At 38.7% G+C, this 14,856-nt stretch overlaps 1 protein-coding gene across 2 annotated transcripts in view; it reads left to right on the top strand.

Annotated features, from left to right (window-relative positions):
- Positions 1-14,856, top strand: part of GALNT12 (polypeptide N-acetylgalactosaminyltransferase 12) — a 45,438-nt gene that overhangs the window by 17,561 nt on the left and 13,021 nt on the right. For both annotated transcript variants that reach the window (XM_021387060.1, XM_021387061.1), the window contains exons 5-7: positions 2,107-2,224; positions 8,192-8,368; positions 10,735-10,866. In XM_021387060.1, the coding sequence (XP_021242735.1) occupies positions 2,107-2,224; positions 8,192-8,368; positions 10,735-10,866 (427 nt within the window). The remainder of the gene's footprint in view (positions 1-2,106; positions 2,225-8,191; positions 8,369-10,734; positions 10,867-14,856) is intronic.

A 14,856-nucleotide genomic window follows, 5' to 3' on the forward strand; every position in this document is an offset into this window, starting at 1 on the left:
TGTTGTAATCTGTTACAAGGAATCCTTATTGCACAAGTAGTCACCTACTTCTGTAGATGCACTCCCAACAAACATTTAGCAGCACAAGGAAAGGTTGTATGTTCTTAATTAATACTGAAGGACGTCCTCTATGCAAAACAAAGAGATCTTGTGAAAAAAATGTGTCTTGCTCAGCAATGAAAAGAAGAAAAAAATCATCAACCAGCAAGAGGGCAGAAGTCGTTCTGAAAACTTTATCTCTGCTGTAGCAATAGGGGTGGCTCCTTGCTCTGTTTTCAGAGGTGAACGAGTTTTCAAATTCCTCATTTGGATTGAAGTGGTATAGCTCTACCCACAATAGTTTTTGAGGGACTAACTCACAGGAGATCATGTGAATGTCTTCATGGTGGCTTTTGATTCTGTTTGCAGGAGTTGAAATCCATAGGTGTTATTTGTCACTCTGTCCTGTGTTCTTGGTTAGGTAAGGAAAGTGTGCAAAGAATGCTTCTAGAAAATGAATACTTACTGTAGACAAAATCCTGATAGCTGAGGGTCTGCTCTACTTGACCTGGAAGTTGCTGTATTTCAGCAGTGCATTGTGAGAAATGAAGCAACTCTTCAGCATTTTTAATGTTACATCCTTGCCTTTGTTTATAGTTTGTCATCTTACAGCCTACAACAGATATAGAATGATTGATTTTTTCCCAGTCTTTTCTAGGTCACTTATGATGATAATAATACCCAGTGCTTCACTAATATTAATGAATTTATCCTCAACTGTGAGAAAACAGGCTTTTTTTTTGTTTTATGGGAAAAGTGAGACAGTAAATCAGACCCTTTCAGCATACATTAATATGCGTACTCCAAAAAAAACGTTTCAAAGTTGAGTAAAAGCCTCTAGCTTAAATACAGTGCTTTTCTTCCCAGCAAGAAGGAATTGTCTTTGGAATGCCACGAGGAAAATGATGAGAGATAAAGCTTCAAAGCAGACCAGTGACTGAGCTGAGTGGTACAGTTATCTGGAGAAGGCAGCGGTGCTGAGAGAGTGGTATCACTGACTTTTTGGAAAGACTAGAGAAGGGGTGAGGCAGAAGAGCTTGACAGCTTGTGGAGTCTTTTTCTCTTCTCTGTCTCACCTCATCTCTGTCCGTCCTTTGAAACAGCGTATGACAGTATAAGACTGTGTTGCTTCAAAAAGATGGCTGGTAAAATTAGTTTTGACATGTTAAGAATAACTGATGGCAGACCTAGCATTTTTTAATTCTTATATCAATTGCAATTTAGTAAAATTTATAAAGTGCCAGACGAATTAAGTTTCAACCAGCGTAATGTGGTTGGCACTTTAAAGAGGGTCATTTTCCGGGGCAGTAAACAATTAGGAGCAATATTAAACAACTTCAACTTTATGTACACATGCATACACCACCCTACAGAAAGTACATCCCTTAACTGTGCTGTTGATCAGTGTCTTGTGTTCTTTCAGCATTGCCCTGTCAGAATGGTTCCAGTTTTGGCTTCCAATTTTTTTGTCAAACATAGTAAACAATTAAAAAAAAATACAAATGAGCAGGTCGAAGGAAAAAATCTCTCTGGGGCTATGTTTACTTAATTCTGATCAGCTAATTTCTGAGTTTTTCCACTTGATATTAATGGAATCAGGAATACTGTTACTAATGACTAAAGCACAAGTTTGTATTTACTTACAACTTTAGTAAAATTTACAAGTATACTGCGCTTAGAATTTCAGAACTGACTAAAATAATTCTACCACAAAAATGCATGTGTTCTATAATTTGAAGGTAAGAGGCTAGTCATTTAATGCCAGTCTTAAAGACATTACAGTTGCAAAAATTTATCCTCGTATAACGTTTATCTTCTCACATTTCACTGATATTTTTATTTTAATATATTTTGAAACTCATTTCTGATACGGTTTTGTTAGCAAAACATCAAATTCAAATAGCCTAGCAATATAATACTCACTTGATCAGTGGCTGCCTCTTACTGTGTATGCTGAAGACTAAAAAAATAGACAGTAAAAATGTTGTATTTCTAACCCATTTTGCCCTTTTTTAATATATATTTTTTGCTTGTAATTCAATTCAGAGTCACTATTCTCTTTTACAGGTCTCCCACCATGGCAGGTGGATTATTTTCTGTGAGTAAGAAGTATTTTGATTATCTCGGTTCATATGACACAGGAATGGAAGTCTGGGGAGGAGAAAACCTGGAGTTTTCATTTAGGGTAAGTGACTTTTTTTTTTTTCCTGAGAATAAAACCAAGTTTCTTATTTGTTTCATCATGTCCTTTTTACTCAGTGAGGTAGCTGTGATGTAAGCAAACGTAAAGAAGATAATATTTCAGTACATGTTTACATTAGTCTTTTCATCGTTCTCACATTTCATTATAGCTATATTTTCCTTTGGAATAACCATTTGAAAAGACATCTTTTTAAAGTACTTCTTTATCTGGAACATCAGCATAAAATGTAAGCAGTGGTGTGCCATTAGAGTATGAAGTTTATGTTCTGTGGCTTAAAGCAGATAGTTGGAAAGACACATTTGTAGTTACTACATCTGGTGCTGGAGCTCACTATAGCAGTTGGTAGAGTGAAGGGGTGGCAGCTGATGGAAGTTATCAGTGGGACAGAGTTTTATTCTGTTTCATCTCAGGAAAAGTTTGTATAAAGGTTATAAAAGGCAATGAGGAAATCTCCAGAAACTGTAGAGCAGTACCCCACCAGAGGATGGACCTGGACTCAGGCATGAAGGAGGTAGATTGCTGTGCTGGAATGGAAAGGATTTACAGTGAAGGAAAAGAAAGAAGATATGAAACAGTTCAGACAGATGAGTAAGGTGATCATGCTCTCCTCCATGTCTGCTGCTACCTGTACTGTTGCTGATTCCCACTGAGGACATGGTTCATCTCAGATCCCTCTTAGCTTGCTGAAGCAATCCAGCGGTGGTTTAGAAGGTACTCCACAAGGCCATTTTTGATTTGCAGGGAGCTCATCACTTACTATCATCACTTACTGTGGGCATATGCTCTGCTTGATGAAACACTGACTGAATGGCTGGGCCCAAAGAGTTGTGGTCAGTGAAGTTAAATCCAGATGGTGGCCAGTCACAAGTGGTGTCCCTCAGGGCTCACTACTGGGGCCACTCCTATTCAACATCTTTATCAATGATCTTGATGAGGGGATTGAGTGCACCCTCAGTAAGTTTGCAGATGACACCAAGTTGGGAGGGAATGTTGATCTGCTGGAGGGTAGAAAGGCACTACGGAGGGACCTGGATAGACTGCATCGATGGGCCAAGGTAAACCGTATGAGTTTCAATAGGGCCAAGTGTCAGGTCGTGCACTTTGGTCACAACAACCCCAGGCAACCCTACAGGCTTGGGGAGGAGTGGCTGGAAAGCTGCCTGACGGAAGGGGACCTTGGTGTGCTGATGGACAGTTGGCTGAATATGAGCCAGCAGTGTGCCCAGGTGGCCAAGAAGGCCAATGGCATCCTGGCTTGTATCAGGAATGGTTGCAGTTGGACTTAACGATGTTGATGGTCTTTTCCAACCTGAGCAATTCTATGATTCTGTGATTCTATCCATGCTCTCCCTTTTTGTTTGTTTTTTTGTTGTTCACCATTAGATACATGTGTTTTATGGTCATATTTGCATTTTGTCTGTCGCCGGATTGTGGGGGGGCAAGCATTAGTCGTTTTGTGTTGGGTTTTTTTTGTTTGTTTTGTTTTGTTTTGTTTTTACCACTAAGAGTAGCTTTCAGGAATAAATAGTATTTTGAGGTTACAAAACCTTCTCATAAGAAAGGAGAGTGCCTTACTTCAGACTTCTGCCTGTTAACAGAAGAGGTGTGCAGTCTTTGTGGCTACTGTGCCTGTCTCCTATAGCCTGTAATGCAGAAATCCAAGCAAAGAGAGCTTAAGAATAAGGGAAGAAAAGGGCTAGGGAGGATAGTAAGCCCTGACTCAGAAGTGACACGGTTTCTTTCTGGAGAGGGAATTCTCATCTAGGATCACTGTTTGATCTGAAGTCCTCCTTGCCTCCCTTCTCACGTGGAGATTAGTTTTTCTGACACCTAAGTCCAAACATGCAGCCCACTTGTCTCAGTCAGCAAGTTCAGGGGGCTTCAGCCCAAGGCTGAAAGCAGCTTGCCTACCTCCATGAGGTCTGTGAGCTTCTGAAGCAAGCATCTCACAGCTGGCCTGTATTCAGGTGCGGTCTGCTTTGATGTGTACATTATGGTGGTCTCATCTTTCCATGGGTAGAGACTTATTTTCTTTGAGGTAATCACTCAGTCACAGTGGTCAGGTTGCCCACTGGCCAGTACGAGTTAGGAGTAGCACTACCCCAGATAGCAGTGTTTTTTGTCTCCAAGATGGTTTATGGGGCCAGGGAGCTGGAAGGCCAGCACTATCTCCTTGCAGAAAGCCTAGAAGATGGCCCTCTTATTAGTTCCCTGACCCAGATATTTGACCCCATGTGATGCAAAAGCATGAGTGAGCAGTGGCTTTGCCTGTTCAGCCTAGAGAAGGATTTTCTTCTCATGGTCTGGTCCAGCTCCCTGCAGACAGCTGGTAGACTGAGCAGCTCTCTTCTGGGGAACAAACAGTGCAACAGGATGGACTGAGCAGTGGCAGCTGCTCCACGGGCCAATGAATATGCATGGGCACAATAATTTCACCAGTGCAGATTGCCAAAAGGATCTCGGCATTTAGAGCAAAACTGTAGACAGTGTGTTTTGCCTCTGTGTATGTGCCTCCTGCAGTGAGGCATTTTGTGTAAGGGAGCAGAGCACTAGGAAGGCATTTTAGTGTGTTCTTCCTGCTGCCCACATTTCTGAAGAAGGTCAAGAGGGATAAATCAGTGCTAATTCTCATCTTTGTGGTTTCTGGACCCGCCAGACCTAAAAATTGGGGTCAGGAATACTGAAACCCACTGTAAATTAATTCATTCTTCTTGTCTCTGAAAACACAGCCTGTCCCAGTGTCATCATTCTGAAGCCTCCTTTGCCTCCTATTTGTTTATTCTAAACTGAAGAAATTCTCTGTGGTTTTGAGAGGTGCAACAAGGACAAAGCTTTGGCTGAAAACATTATGACTAAGAGAGACTGAGGCTGTGTGCTGAATGCAGAATTGAGTCAATGCACCTTGGTTTGGGATTGCTTAATGCTATTTGGCTAGATAAAATTTCACTTCATGGACATAATGGGCATTGAAAGTCTCCTTCCTAAGGGATGCAAAGCAATGCCCTCTCATCTTCTGTCTCCTGTACATCGAGCTGGTTGCAGCTTTTTCCTGCTATTGGCACTGCATTGTAAGTTTGCTTCTGGGGACTGCTGCTTGATAACATCTGCAGTCTATCCTTTAACTCACCATTGCATATACACATATTCAAAAAGGCAAAATTACTTACTGCTAATTCTTCTCTTCTCCTTGAAATTTCCTTCTCCACTAGTGCTGGCTGCTGCACCTCTGATTTCAGGGGTCCTTCTCTAATCTTTCTGCACTGTTTCTTCCTGTCCTGATGTGGAAATTTTTCCTGCAGCAGGAGTAGCCTGGGTGGGTTTAGGAGCAGGTTGTGTCTCCCTTTCTTTGTTTAGAGGGTAGCATCTTTTTTCTTTTTTCCTTCCAGAGAGTCCTAAAACACCACCATGGAGATTGCAGTTCATACAGGAAACTAATTTATTGAGAGCCAACTTGCTTTTCCTATTTTGCGTTTGTTGACCCAGAAATTGGGTCACTTGTCCAGAGCCTGGCAGGGACAGGGATATCAGTGTGAGAGCTGTATGGCTATTGTAGTTGTCCTAATGCACACATTCATCCCTGTAAAGCGAAGAAAAAATGTTTATAGCGTGTGTGCATCAAGATGAAAGTGAAAGTAAAATCAATGTCACCTTGTTCTCTTCTTGTGATAGGAAGAAAGAAAAGGCTCTCTTAAAATGAGAGCTGCCAGCCTGCCCGATCTAGTAAAGAAACATATTTGCATGCACATGAGCACGCAAAATATAAATAAAATCTAATGTATTTCTCTGTTACAGGAGGTGGAAATGGTTTCAGGGGAGAAACTTCCCCAGAGTCATTTGTTTAACATTTAATGATCAAATTTGGTGTCTCTGTTGAATTCCTTGCTTTATTTTATAGCTCTTCATTTGTACGTGATTTTATATAGAAGTTGAAATATGTTTTCCTTCAAAATAAATAAATAAGTCTTCTGAAGAATTGGGTAGCTAAAACATATCTAGTTCTTGTCATCAGAAGACAAGAAATTTTAAACCTTTTTAATGAGGGAAGCAGAATTTAATGGGCACTGCCTAGCAACCTACAGTTATTTTCTTAGGGAAATTCAGAGTTAAAGTTATTGAAAATTCAGATGCTGTGGAATTTTCTTTTTGGCAGCAATTTAATAAATATAGTAAGTATGTTTTAATCCATTTATATCAGACTTTATCAAGGAACAGTATAAGAATGTGCATCTTTCTTAACGCTACATTTTTACTTCAGTAGTCTTTATGGTCCATTGCTCATATTTTCTTGTTGAAGACAGACTGATCAAAACACTAATCATCAATGAAAAATGCTTCTGTGGAATATAACAAATACAGAAATTGATAGGCTTCAATAAATTTAATGGACCTTAATATTTGTGACAATACTTGCCTAATAAATTTAAACTTTAAAAAATACAATCTTGGGTATGGAAGCTATAACTTCCAGAGAGCTATTGTTTTGAAACAGAAATCTCCCTAAGGGGAACCCTAAAATGAGAGTGGATGGTTGGTTTCATTGTTGCTTTTGAAAGGGCAGTAGCATCGCTTATGTTTGAAAAAATGCAGGTTGTTTACAAGATCAGTAGAGAATTGTAGATTTCATGTGTAACTCCTTTTATCGTGTTTCTGTTCAAAAGAAAGCCAGCAAACCTCTCTACTCCTTAAGCATCTCTTAGCCAATTTCCCTTGTCATAGAATCATAGAATGGCTTGGCTTGGAAGGGACCTCAAGGACTGTCAGGTTCCAACCTCCTTACTCAGGAAAAATGAGTAGCCACCTATGAACGGATGGTTAAGTGAGCAGAATTAATTCCCTGGATTTTCAGCTGGAAAAAAGCTTATTTGGAAAATCTGTCAGAGCTACTGGTGATAGCCTCAAGATTGTCCAAGTGCAGCGTGTGTTCCCTTTCCTCCCACCTGACTAAATTTCAGGAGCCTTGTTTCTGGCACCGTTCTGAAACAGGAGGCCTGCTGCATCATGCTCATGCATGGTGTTAAATGGCAAACATTGGGCTGTGCTCTGCTTTCATTATACTAAGCTTGGGATTGGAATGACTGGTGGGGATGGACTGTAAAAGGTCTGTTAAGCAATAGTGGCCACAGTTTTCTGGGGAGAGGAGTGTAATTATAGAATTCTGTGCTGAGACTCATTCCCTGCTGAGTGCTCACTTGGGGGCTTTCCCTCCACAGACATTCATTTCCTGGCCTAGGCAGCCAAAGGCCTGAGGATGAGGGCACAGCTCCACATACAAGCTCAAGTACTTTCCTCAAATGCAAGTAGAAACACTGATTTAAATAGAAGGATTTTTTTTCCACTGATATTGGTTAGACACTGAGAGTCAGTTACAGAATTTCTTTGTTTACTTTTTTATGTGTTGAATCTTGGGTTCCTTTTTCCAATCTCCTGTTAAAGATTAGTCACATTTTATAAATGTGAACACCCATATCTGTATTCTGAAATGGTGAATATAGAAATGGAACCACAAGTAATTATTTTACAAGCTGTGTCGAGTCAACTTGCCAGTAGAATATGGGCAAAGCAAGATTCAGTTTCTGATAACTATCAAGAAGGCTTTTTGTATGATAAATTTCACCTAGAAATATGTCTCTTGCTTATATAACTTGACTTGTAGACAACATTTATACCTGCAGAAGTACTGTGGACAATTTCTTATTGTGCCTTCAGAGAAAATACACTTGATAAAACCAGCAGTGGGGCTGTGTTCTTCTTAGTCCCAGTGATTTTCTCTGAGTTCATGATGAAGTAAGTTAATCTGCTTTATTCACCAGATGAGAGACAAAATTATTGTACGCATTGCTTATAATATACTGTGATATTCTTGAGGAAAGTATTACCCTTGCAAAGATATGTATCCTTCTGCTTGCAAAGACTGGAATTAACAATGCACAATGGAAATTCTTTGTTCAGATATGGCAGTGTGGAGGAAGTCTTGAGATCCACCCTTGCTCTCATGTAGGCCACGTTTTCCCCAAACAAGCTCCCTACTCACGGTCTAAAGCTCTGGCAAACAGCGTACGTGCAGCTGAAGTGTGGATGGATGAATATAAAGAACTTTATTACCATCGAAACCCACACGCTCGCCTGGTGAGTTGAGTCCCTTGTTCATGGAATTAGAATTGAATTTGTTTTCAGTGAATTAGCTGTTAATTTAACTAATGTTTAATGTGAAAGATTTATTTCTTACTTTTTCTAAAACATTTTCCCAATCAGAAAATAAATGTGTATACAGTTTTTAAATTCTTTGGAAAATCAGAAATTCTGTAAGTTGAGAAGGTTAAACTTGTGACAATAATAGATGAATGAATGAAAGAATTAAGTTAAGCATGGTAGCTCAAGTAAGGAGGAACTGTTTAACCTGAAGTGTATGCTTCTATGAAGTAGATGATAGAGGATTCGATCAATAAAAAAATTACAGACCAGAAACACAATTAATAAATTTTAGTCTACACAGTTCAGTGGACAGTAGATTTTTATGTGACCAGCTTGGTAATAGTCTTTCACAAGACCACTTATCTTTTGTTAATTGTAAAACTTTGTATTGATGTAAGACAAATTTGCTTTTTCCAAGTTTGATTTACTGCTGCAGGATGTAAGTAAACAAAAATTTAAAAATCAGTATTGGAAAGACTGAAGTGATGAAAATCTGGGATTAAAATGTTCCTATTAGGATGTTTGAAGTAACTGTTTGTTTGTTTGTTTTCAAAGTTTAAATGAGGAAGATAATATAAGATCATTTGTTAGCAAAATATTTCAGAAGATACCTACTGTGAAATTTGAGTAGGTCAGAACAGTAAAGAAGTGTGGCAAATTGATAGTTTGGTTATGTTTGTATGGAGGGGCCTGTAGACTGGAAGGCAGTAACATGCTGTGCAGCACAGGCTGTTGGATACTCACCTCTGACTACACCTGACCAGAACAAAGAGACTAGACAGTGAGTTCCTGATGTGTGCAAATGTCCCATATCCCAATAGACATGCTTGTTAAAAAAATACTCTTCAAATCACCATATTTTTCGAAGAAGTCCTGAAGGAGACTGGGGAAACTGAATTTTGTTAGCTTTTGTCTTGTGTTACTTTGGCTTCAACTAGGCAATTAGGTTATTATAGTCCATATTTTAGTAATAATTGTTGTACTTTAACGTCATAAAATCCATTTAGGTTTTATTGTTGGAGTCTGACTTTGAGAGAAGTATGGTTTTGTGTATCCGGAGACATTGTGAGTTCACAGGCAACACTGGCATGATTCAGCTTGTGTTTTATGCAAAGAGGACTCAGAAATACATGCTGGCAGATTTTCTTGTAAAGTCCGGGTGGCTGATGCCTGTAATGACAGAACTTTAACTTTAAAGGTTATTTGCATGCTAGTAACATAAGCTTTGCATATTGGCTTGCTTGTAGCACAGTGGATTTAAGCTGAGACTCTTGCGTTTTTTTGCATGTATCAAGGCTGCTGCCAATGCCTTGTGGTTTCCGTAATATTTTGTGCATCACTGGCTTCAGCAGCTGAGTTTAAAAACTTTTACTTCATCTAACCCAACTGCTCAGTTCCACACCGTAATGGAAAAATGATTGATGCTAAGGCTGTGGAATTTGGTTCCGTAGTTTCGCTTTAAGATTAATGTTCAGACCTTGGAGCTAATGTGTCATGCTGTTTGTTTATTCAAGCAGGCATCTTCACCTCTGTTTTACATCCATTTTGTGTTTTCAGTTATATTTCCACAGTTTTGAGAAAAGCAAATATATTTTTGGAGTGATAAAGAGCGTGTCAGGTGACCTGCAAGAGTCTGGGGACTGTGAGCAGTACATCATGCCTGAGTGTCTGAAGTCCCCAGTCAATATAAAGATAGATTTTGAAGACAGACATGAAAAGATGTGAACTACGCTCCCATCTGTAGGCAGGAAAAGGTCTGCACTGAACGTTTTTCTCTGGAGATTTAAGATTTCGTATTCCTCAGCCCCAAAACTGAAGTTCAAAGGAAACGTTGGCAGATTTTACAAATTTCATCAGTTACATAGAAAAAACTTCTTTATAAGTAATCTGCAAATGGATGGTGGAACAATTTTAAATTCTCAAGATTCAGTCACTGCTTTTGAGATTTTCACTTACCTAGCTGGAAGAAGTAGATTTTCCACTATACTTTCTTAGTCCAGCAAATTGTATTCAAGGGCGTACCCACATGTGGATTTTCTGGGGTTTTCTCAGACAGACTGACTTCTACAATATTTTAAAATTCTATGTGCACCATTCCAATCTTTTTTTTTTTGTCAACAATTAACAAATGTAAGGCTAATAAAATCAAGTCCGGAGCCCAAACATGGGAATTTTTTCTGGTTAAAAGTCCTACTAATCACTTCAGCATATGGTTCCTAATAATGTAAACAGATAATTTAAAAGAGAGCATCTGTTCTGTGTTTTTAATCTTTATTTTTATTTATTTATTTATTTTTTAGGAACCATATGGAGATGTGACGGAGAGGAGACTCCTTCGAGAGAAACTGAAATGTAAGGACTTCAAGTGGTTCCTGGAGAATGTGTACCCAGAGCTACATGTACCCGAGGACAGACCAGGCTTCTTTGGCATGGTACGTGGTTGCTGCAAAGGGGCCTCCTTGCAGTTCCCTTTGCTCTCCTATTAGCTCACTCCAAAGCTATTTTTGTGCCAAAAACAGCATGGGGTTTTGATAGAACTTAGTTAGAATTGGTAGACTTCAAAATGTGGTTCCAATCAGAATCTTTACACAAGGGGATACTATTTATCCCCCACGACGGGTTGTGAGAGCAGGTAATGTTGCCATGAGCTACACCTTCCAAATGACATCTTGAGAGTGTAATACATGCAAGCAAAGGATGACCTTTTAATTTCTTAAAAAGTTGAATAATAAAAAAAGAAACCACTGAAGTTTTCTGATTTTTAGTTGTCAACTTGAAAATAGAAACAGTGTGTATTGAAATGTGTATTTGCAAATTTTATATAATTAAAATTGATGCCCTGATGACAGGAAAGAGTGCTTCTACTATGTGCTCCCAGATAATACAGAATTCTCTGTGTCAAAACCAACAAGCTAATTTTTAGTCTGGAGGACACTTTTAAACATTGCTGGTTCAGAAACAGTTGTCATTGGCACAGTACGAATCCTCTTTTGCTCTTCTAACAGATGACAACTTTCAATGCTATTTGCAGCTTAGAAATAAATATAAACTATACCTTCATGTATATCATGTTACTGTAATCTCATTTGGAAAGGATAAAGTTGGAGATGATGAAGCAGATACCTGCTTCCTCTGAAAAATGGCATATATCTGCTGCTTGCCATGTCAGGAGGACAGGGCTGTACCTTTCTGCCTGATAAAGATGTATAAAATACCTTCCCGATTATAAATGCCATCTTGACTTTTAAATACTTCAGCTGTAACTCAGTCACTCTGCAAATCTAGCTAAGCTGCATTCCAACACCACTTCATCGCATCCAGCCAGTGTCACAACAGTCTTGGTTTACTGTCATTTGCGCTTCAGCTACTCACTCTGTGCTGTTCTTCTTTCGGAAGAGAGAAAAAAAAAAAGACTCTTTGTGGCATAAAAAAACACATAGGAAACACGTCTTCCCAGTCTTCCATGTGTTACTTGTTGAACAAGAAAGTTCCTAACATGGAAACACTGCATTTTCCTCTGGGTAAGCATCGATCAGCGAAGCCCTAAAGAGCCTCTGAAAGAGCTGCCACTCTCCTCTGCTTGTCTTTGAACTTGCACTTGAATTGGTATCTCTGTGTGATCACTGACATGAGAGGTAGTATCAAGCACTGTCCAGCGCCCTAAACAGGGACAACAGTAGTTCATGTTTTGTTGTTTTGTGCTGGATTGTTAACTGATAAGACCAAAGACAGTAGAAGCAATGAGGTGTTACAAAACTTACCTTCCAGAAGCATTTCAGTAGCCTTATCCTTCCCTATTCCCCCACCCTTCAGCCACCAAAACAAAGTTGTAGTGATAACATTCCTTTGTTCCTGAGAGGAGATTGGTGCAGGTCTTTTCAAGATCAACTGCGTGTGTTATCCTCAAGAAAAGAGTTGACAATGCCTGGAAAAAATAATTCTTGTTCAGAGCTGCTGGAGGTATCAACAGTGTAATTTAGGTGTGCTCTATATATTTCTTGAAAAACAATTCTTAAATGCTGTCATCTGGTTGTGAGTATAATGAGAATACACCGTTTTCTGGCAGGAAGAATTTAAAATGTGATTAAAGTACAGTTACACTCGAAGAAGGTGACAGTGCAAAAATGACACCTACTGATTCAACTGATTTGTGGATATTGAGCCCCATCTGTTAACTTCACTGAATCATTGATCAAGATCATGTTCTTTACTCCTGTGTTATTTGCACAGTGCTTTTTTGGTTCCCAAAAAGACTGTTTAAACGTGTTGGCTTTGTTAATAGCTCTGCCTAGTGTGAGGTTATTAATTGTTCAAAGAGATTGCAAAGGGATATGGGGATTTCTCCCTCCCCTGAAATTCTTTATACTGAAATTGAAAATCTTTCTAAGATTACCCATAGGTCAGGCACCAGATATTGAAATAAATGCAAGAATTGTTGAGTAGAACTCAGTGACATGCTCTGACAATTAGACCCTTATGCTAACATTTTTCTCTTGAAACCTAAATAAATATTTACCATTTCTGCTGAGATTGGTTGTCAAAAAATATTAGCCTAGAACTTTATTTAAACATACAGATTTTTGAGTATTTTTGCTTGAGCCATGATTGTGTTCTTATAAGATGCCTGTTAGTAAAATGAGTGCACTTTATTCCAAAAGAATTTAGTGGAAATAATTCTGGAATACCACAATGCATATTTCACTCACTACTCTGAACGGTCATACTTTGAGAAAGGGTACCATCAATATTAATTCTGCTCTTGTTCGTTATTTTTTTTAACTTAAGTCAGAGTTTTCCATATAAGTTCCAGTGCTGGAATGGTGCAGTAAAGTTCCGGGCTTGTTGGGGTGAGCAGCTGAATTGCAACAACAGTGTCATGTAATTGATTCATTCAGAGAGTCTTAGTCATCAGTGTTCTGGTGTTGTGTACTCCTTTCAGCGTTGCAGTTAAAGAGTTAACAGAATTCTGAGGATACTATTCACTTTTTTCTTTTTTTCCTTTAAAAAAGATGATATGAAAATAGCAGGCACTCACTAAAATTGTTCCCTGTGACTGCTGGGATTGCCTTTGAGGTAAAAGCTTATGTTTAGTCAGTACAGTGAAGCTGTTGGCTTGCTACAGTTTCATGTCTTACCTTGTCCCAGGCTATAATCTGCCCATACCACTAATGCATCAATATCCATGTCACAGTGGAGGAACAAAGAGGATTTTTTTCTATTCTGTGGATGAAAAGAAAGGTTGGCTGTGCTCCACTGGCTGTGTTTATCAACTAATACTATGAAGTTTTAATGTCAAAAATCTGTTGTTGATGCAGGGTTTACAGTTATACAAAATGTGTATATCTTTAAAAGAAAAATGCAAAGAATTATTTACAGAATGCCAGCTGCATTGCTGTAGTTATATGCAAGTGCTCAGATATTAGTAAACAACAGAGTACATTTCTCCAAGCACTGAAAGGTAAAGGTCTGAGCTGAATATCTCAGCAGTTGCTGTTTATTACCTGTCTCAGCTTCCAAACGGAATGGTAACTAAATGGCACTGTGGAGTAAACCTGCAATGTTTCAGTAGGAGACAAAGGTGAAAGAAAGGCATAGCCAGTAGTACTGCGTGAGCAGAACTTCTTAGAACTGAACTATGTGTTTTAATAGCCCGGTGATCAACATTTCTTTTGCTTCTGTTTCTCTAATGCAGCATTGTGCAAAAGAATTAAGGTAAGTCACAGAGAAAATATTGTTCTTATTGCATGACTTGTTTACAGTGGATATTGGAACAAAGATAACTTCAGCAAAGAATGGATGATTATTATTTTGATAGAACTATTGTATGTAAGAGGAACTTAGACTGTCCTCTTTAAGAGGAGAAAAATATTACTTTCACAAACTCTGACTTTTTCTGCCTTGGAACAGAGGACTGATTTTTCCTTGCATAAATGGTGGTGTTACCAGATTTGAAAATCTAATTCTTTTCAGACCTTTGACATGTCAGATCAGGTCACTTATATGCTTCCTATTTACAATCTGCCTTCATCTTCAACGTGTATTAGGCTTCCTTATAAAAAGTATGAAAAAACATCTACCCATGTCTGATAAAACAAGCTAAAAGAACCAAGATGAATTATTGACAATGCATGTGTAGGAATATTACTGCACATTTCACAAGTTTTTTATGGCTGAAAAAAGAAAATGAGAGAGCATGTGTAGTAGTATTATAGGAAAACAGGCTGAGTTTTAAACATCTGAAGCCGAGCTTAAGTTAGTAGTCTTTTATGCTACTTTTGTTTTCCGTAATTGAGCATTGTGTAACATGCATAGGAGAGAGCATTCTTTGCCCTTGTTGCAATAGTTCTGGTGGTGCATGGCATTTTAAAATAGGTTATTTGAAATTATAAGCCACAAAAGGTACTTGCTAGAGCAAATGCCAG

This window comes from Numida meleagris, chromosome 2, assembly GCF_002078875.1.
Source record: "Numida meleagris isolate 19003 breed g44 Domestic line chromosome 2, NumMel1.0, whole genome shotgun sequence".
NCBI classification, from domain to species: Eukaryota; Metazoa; Chordata; class Aves; order Galliformes; family Numididae; genus Numida; species Numida meleagris.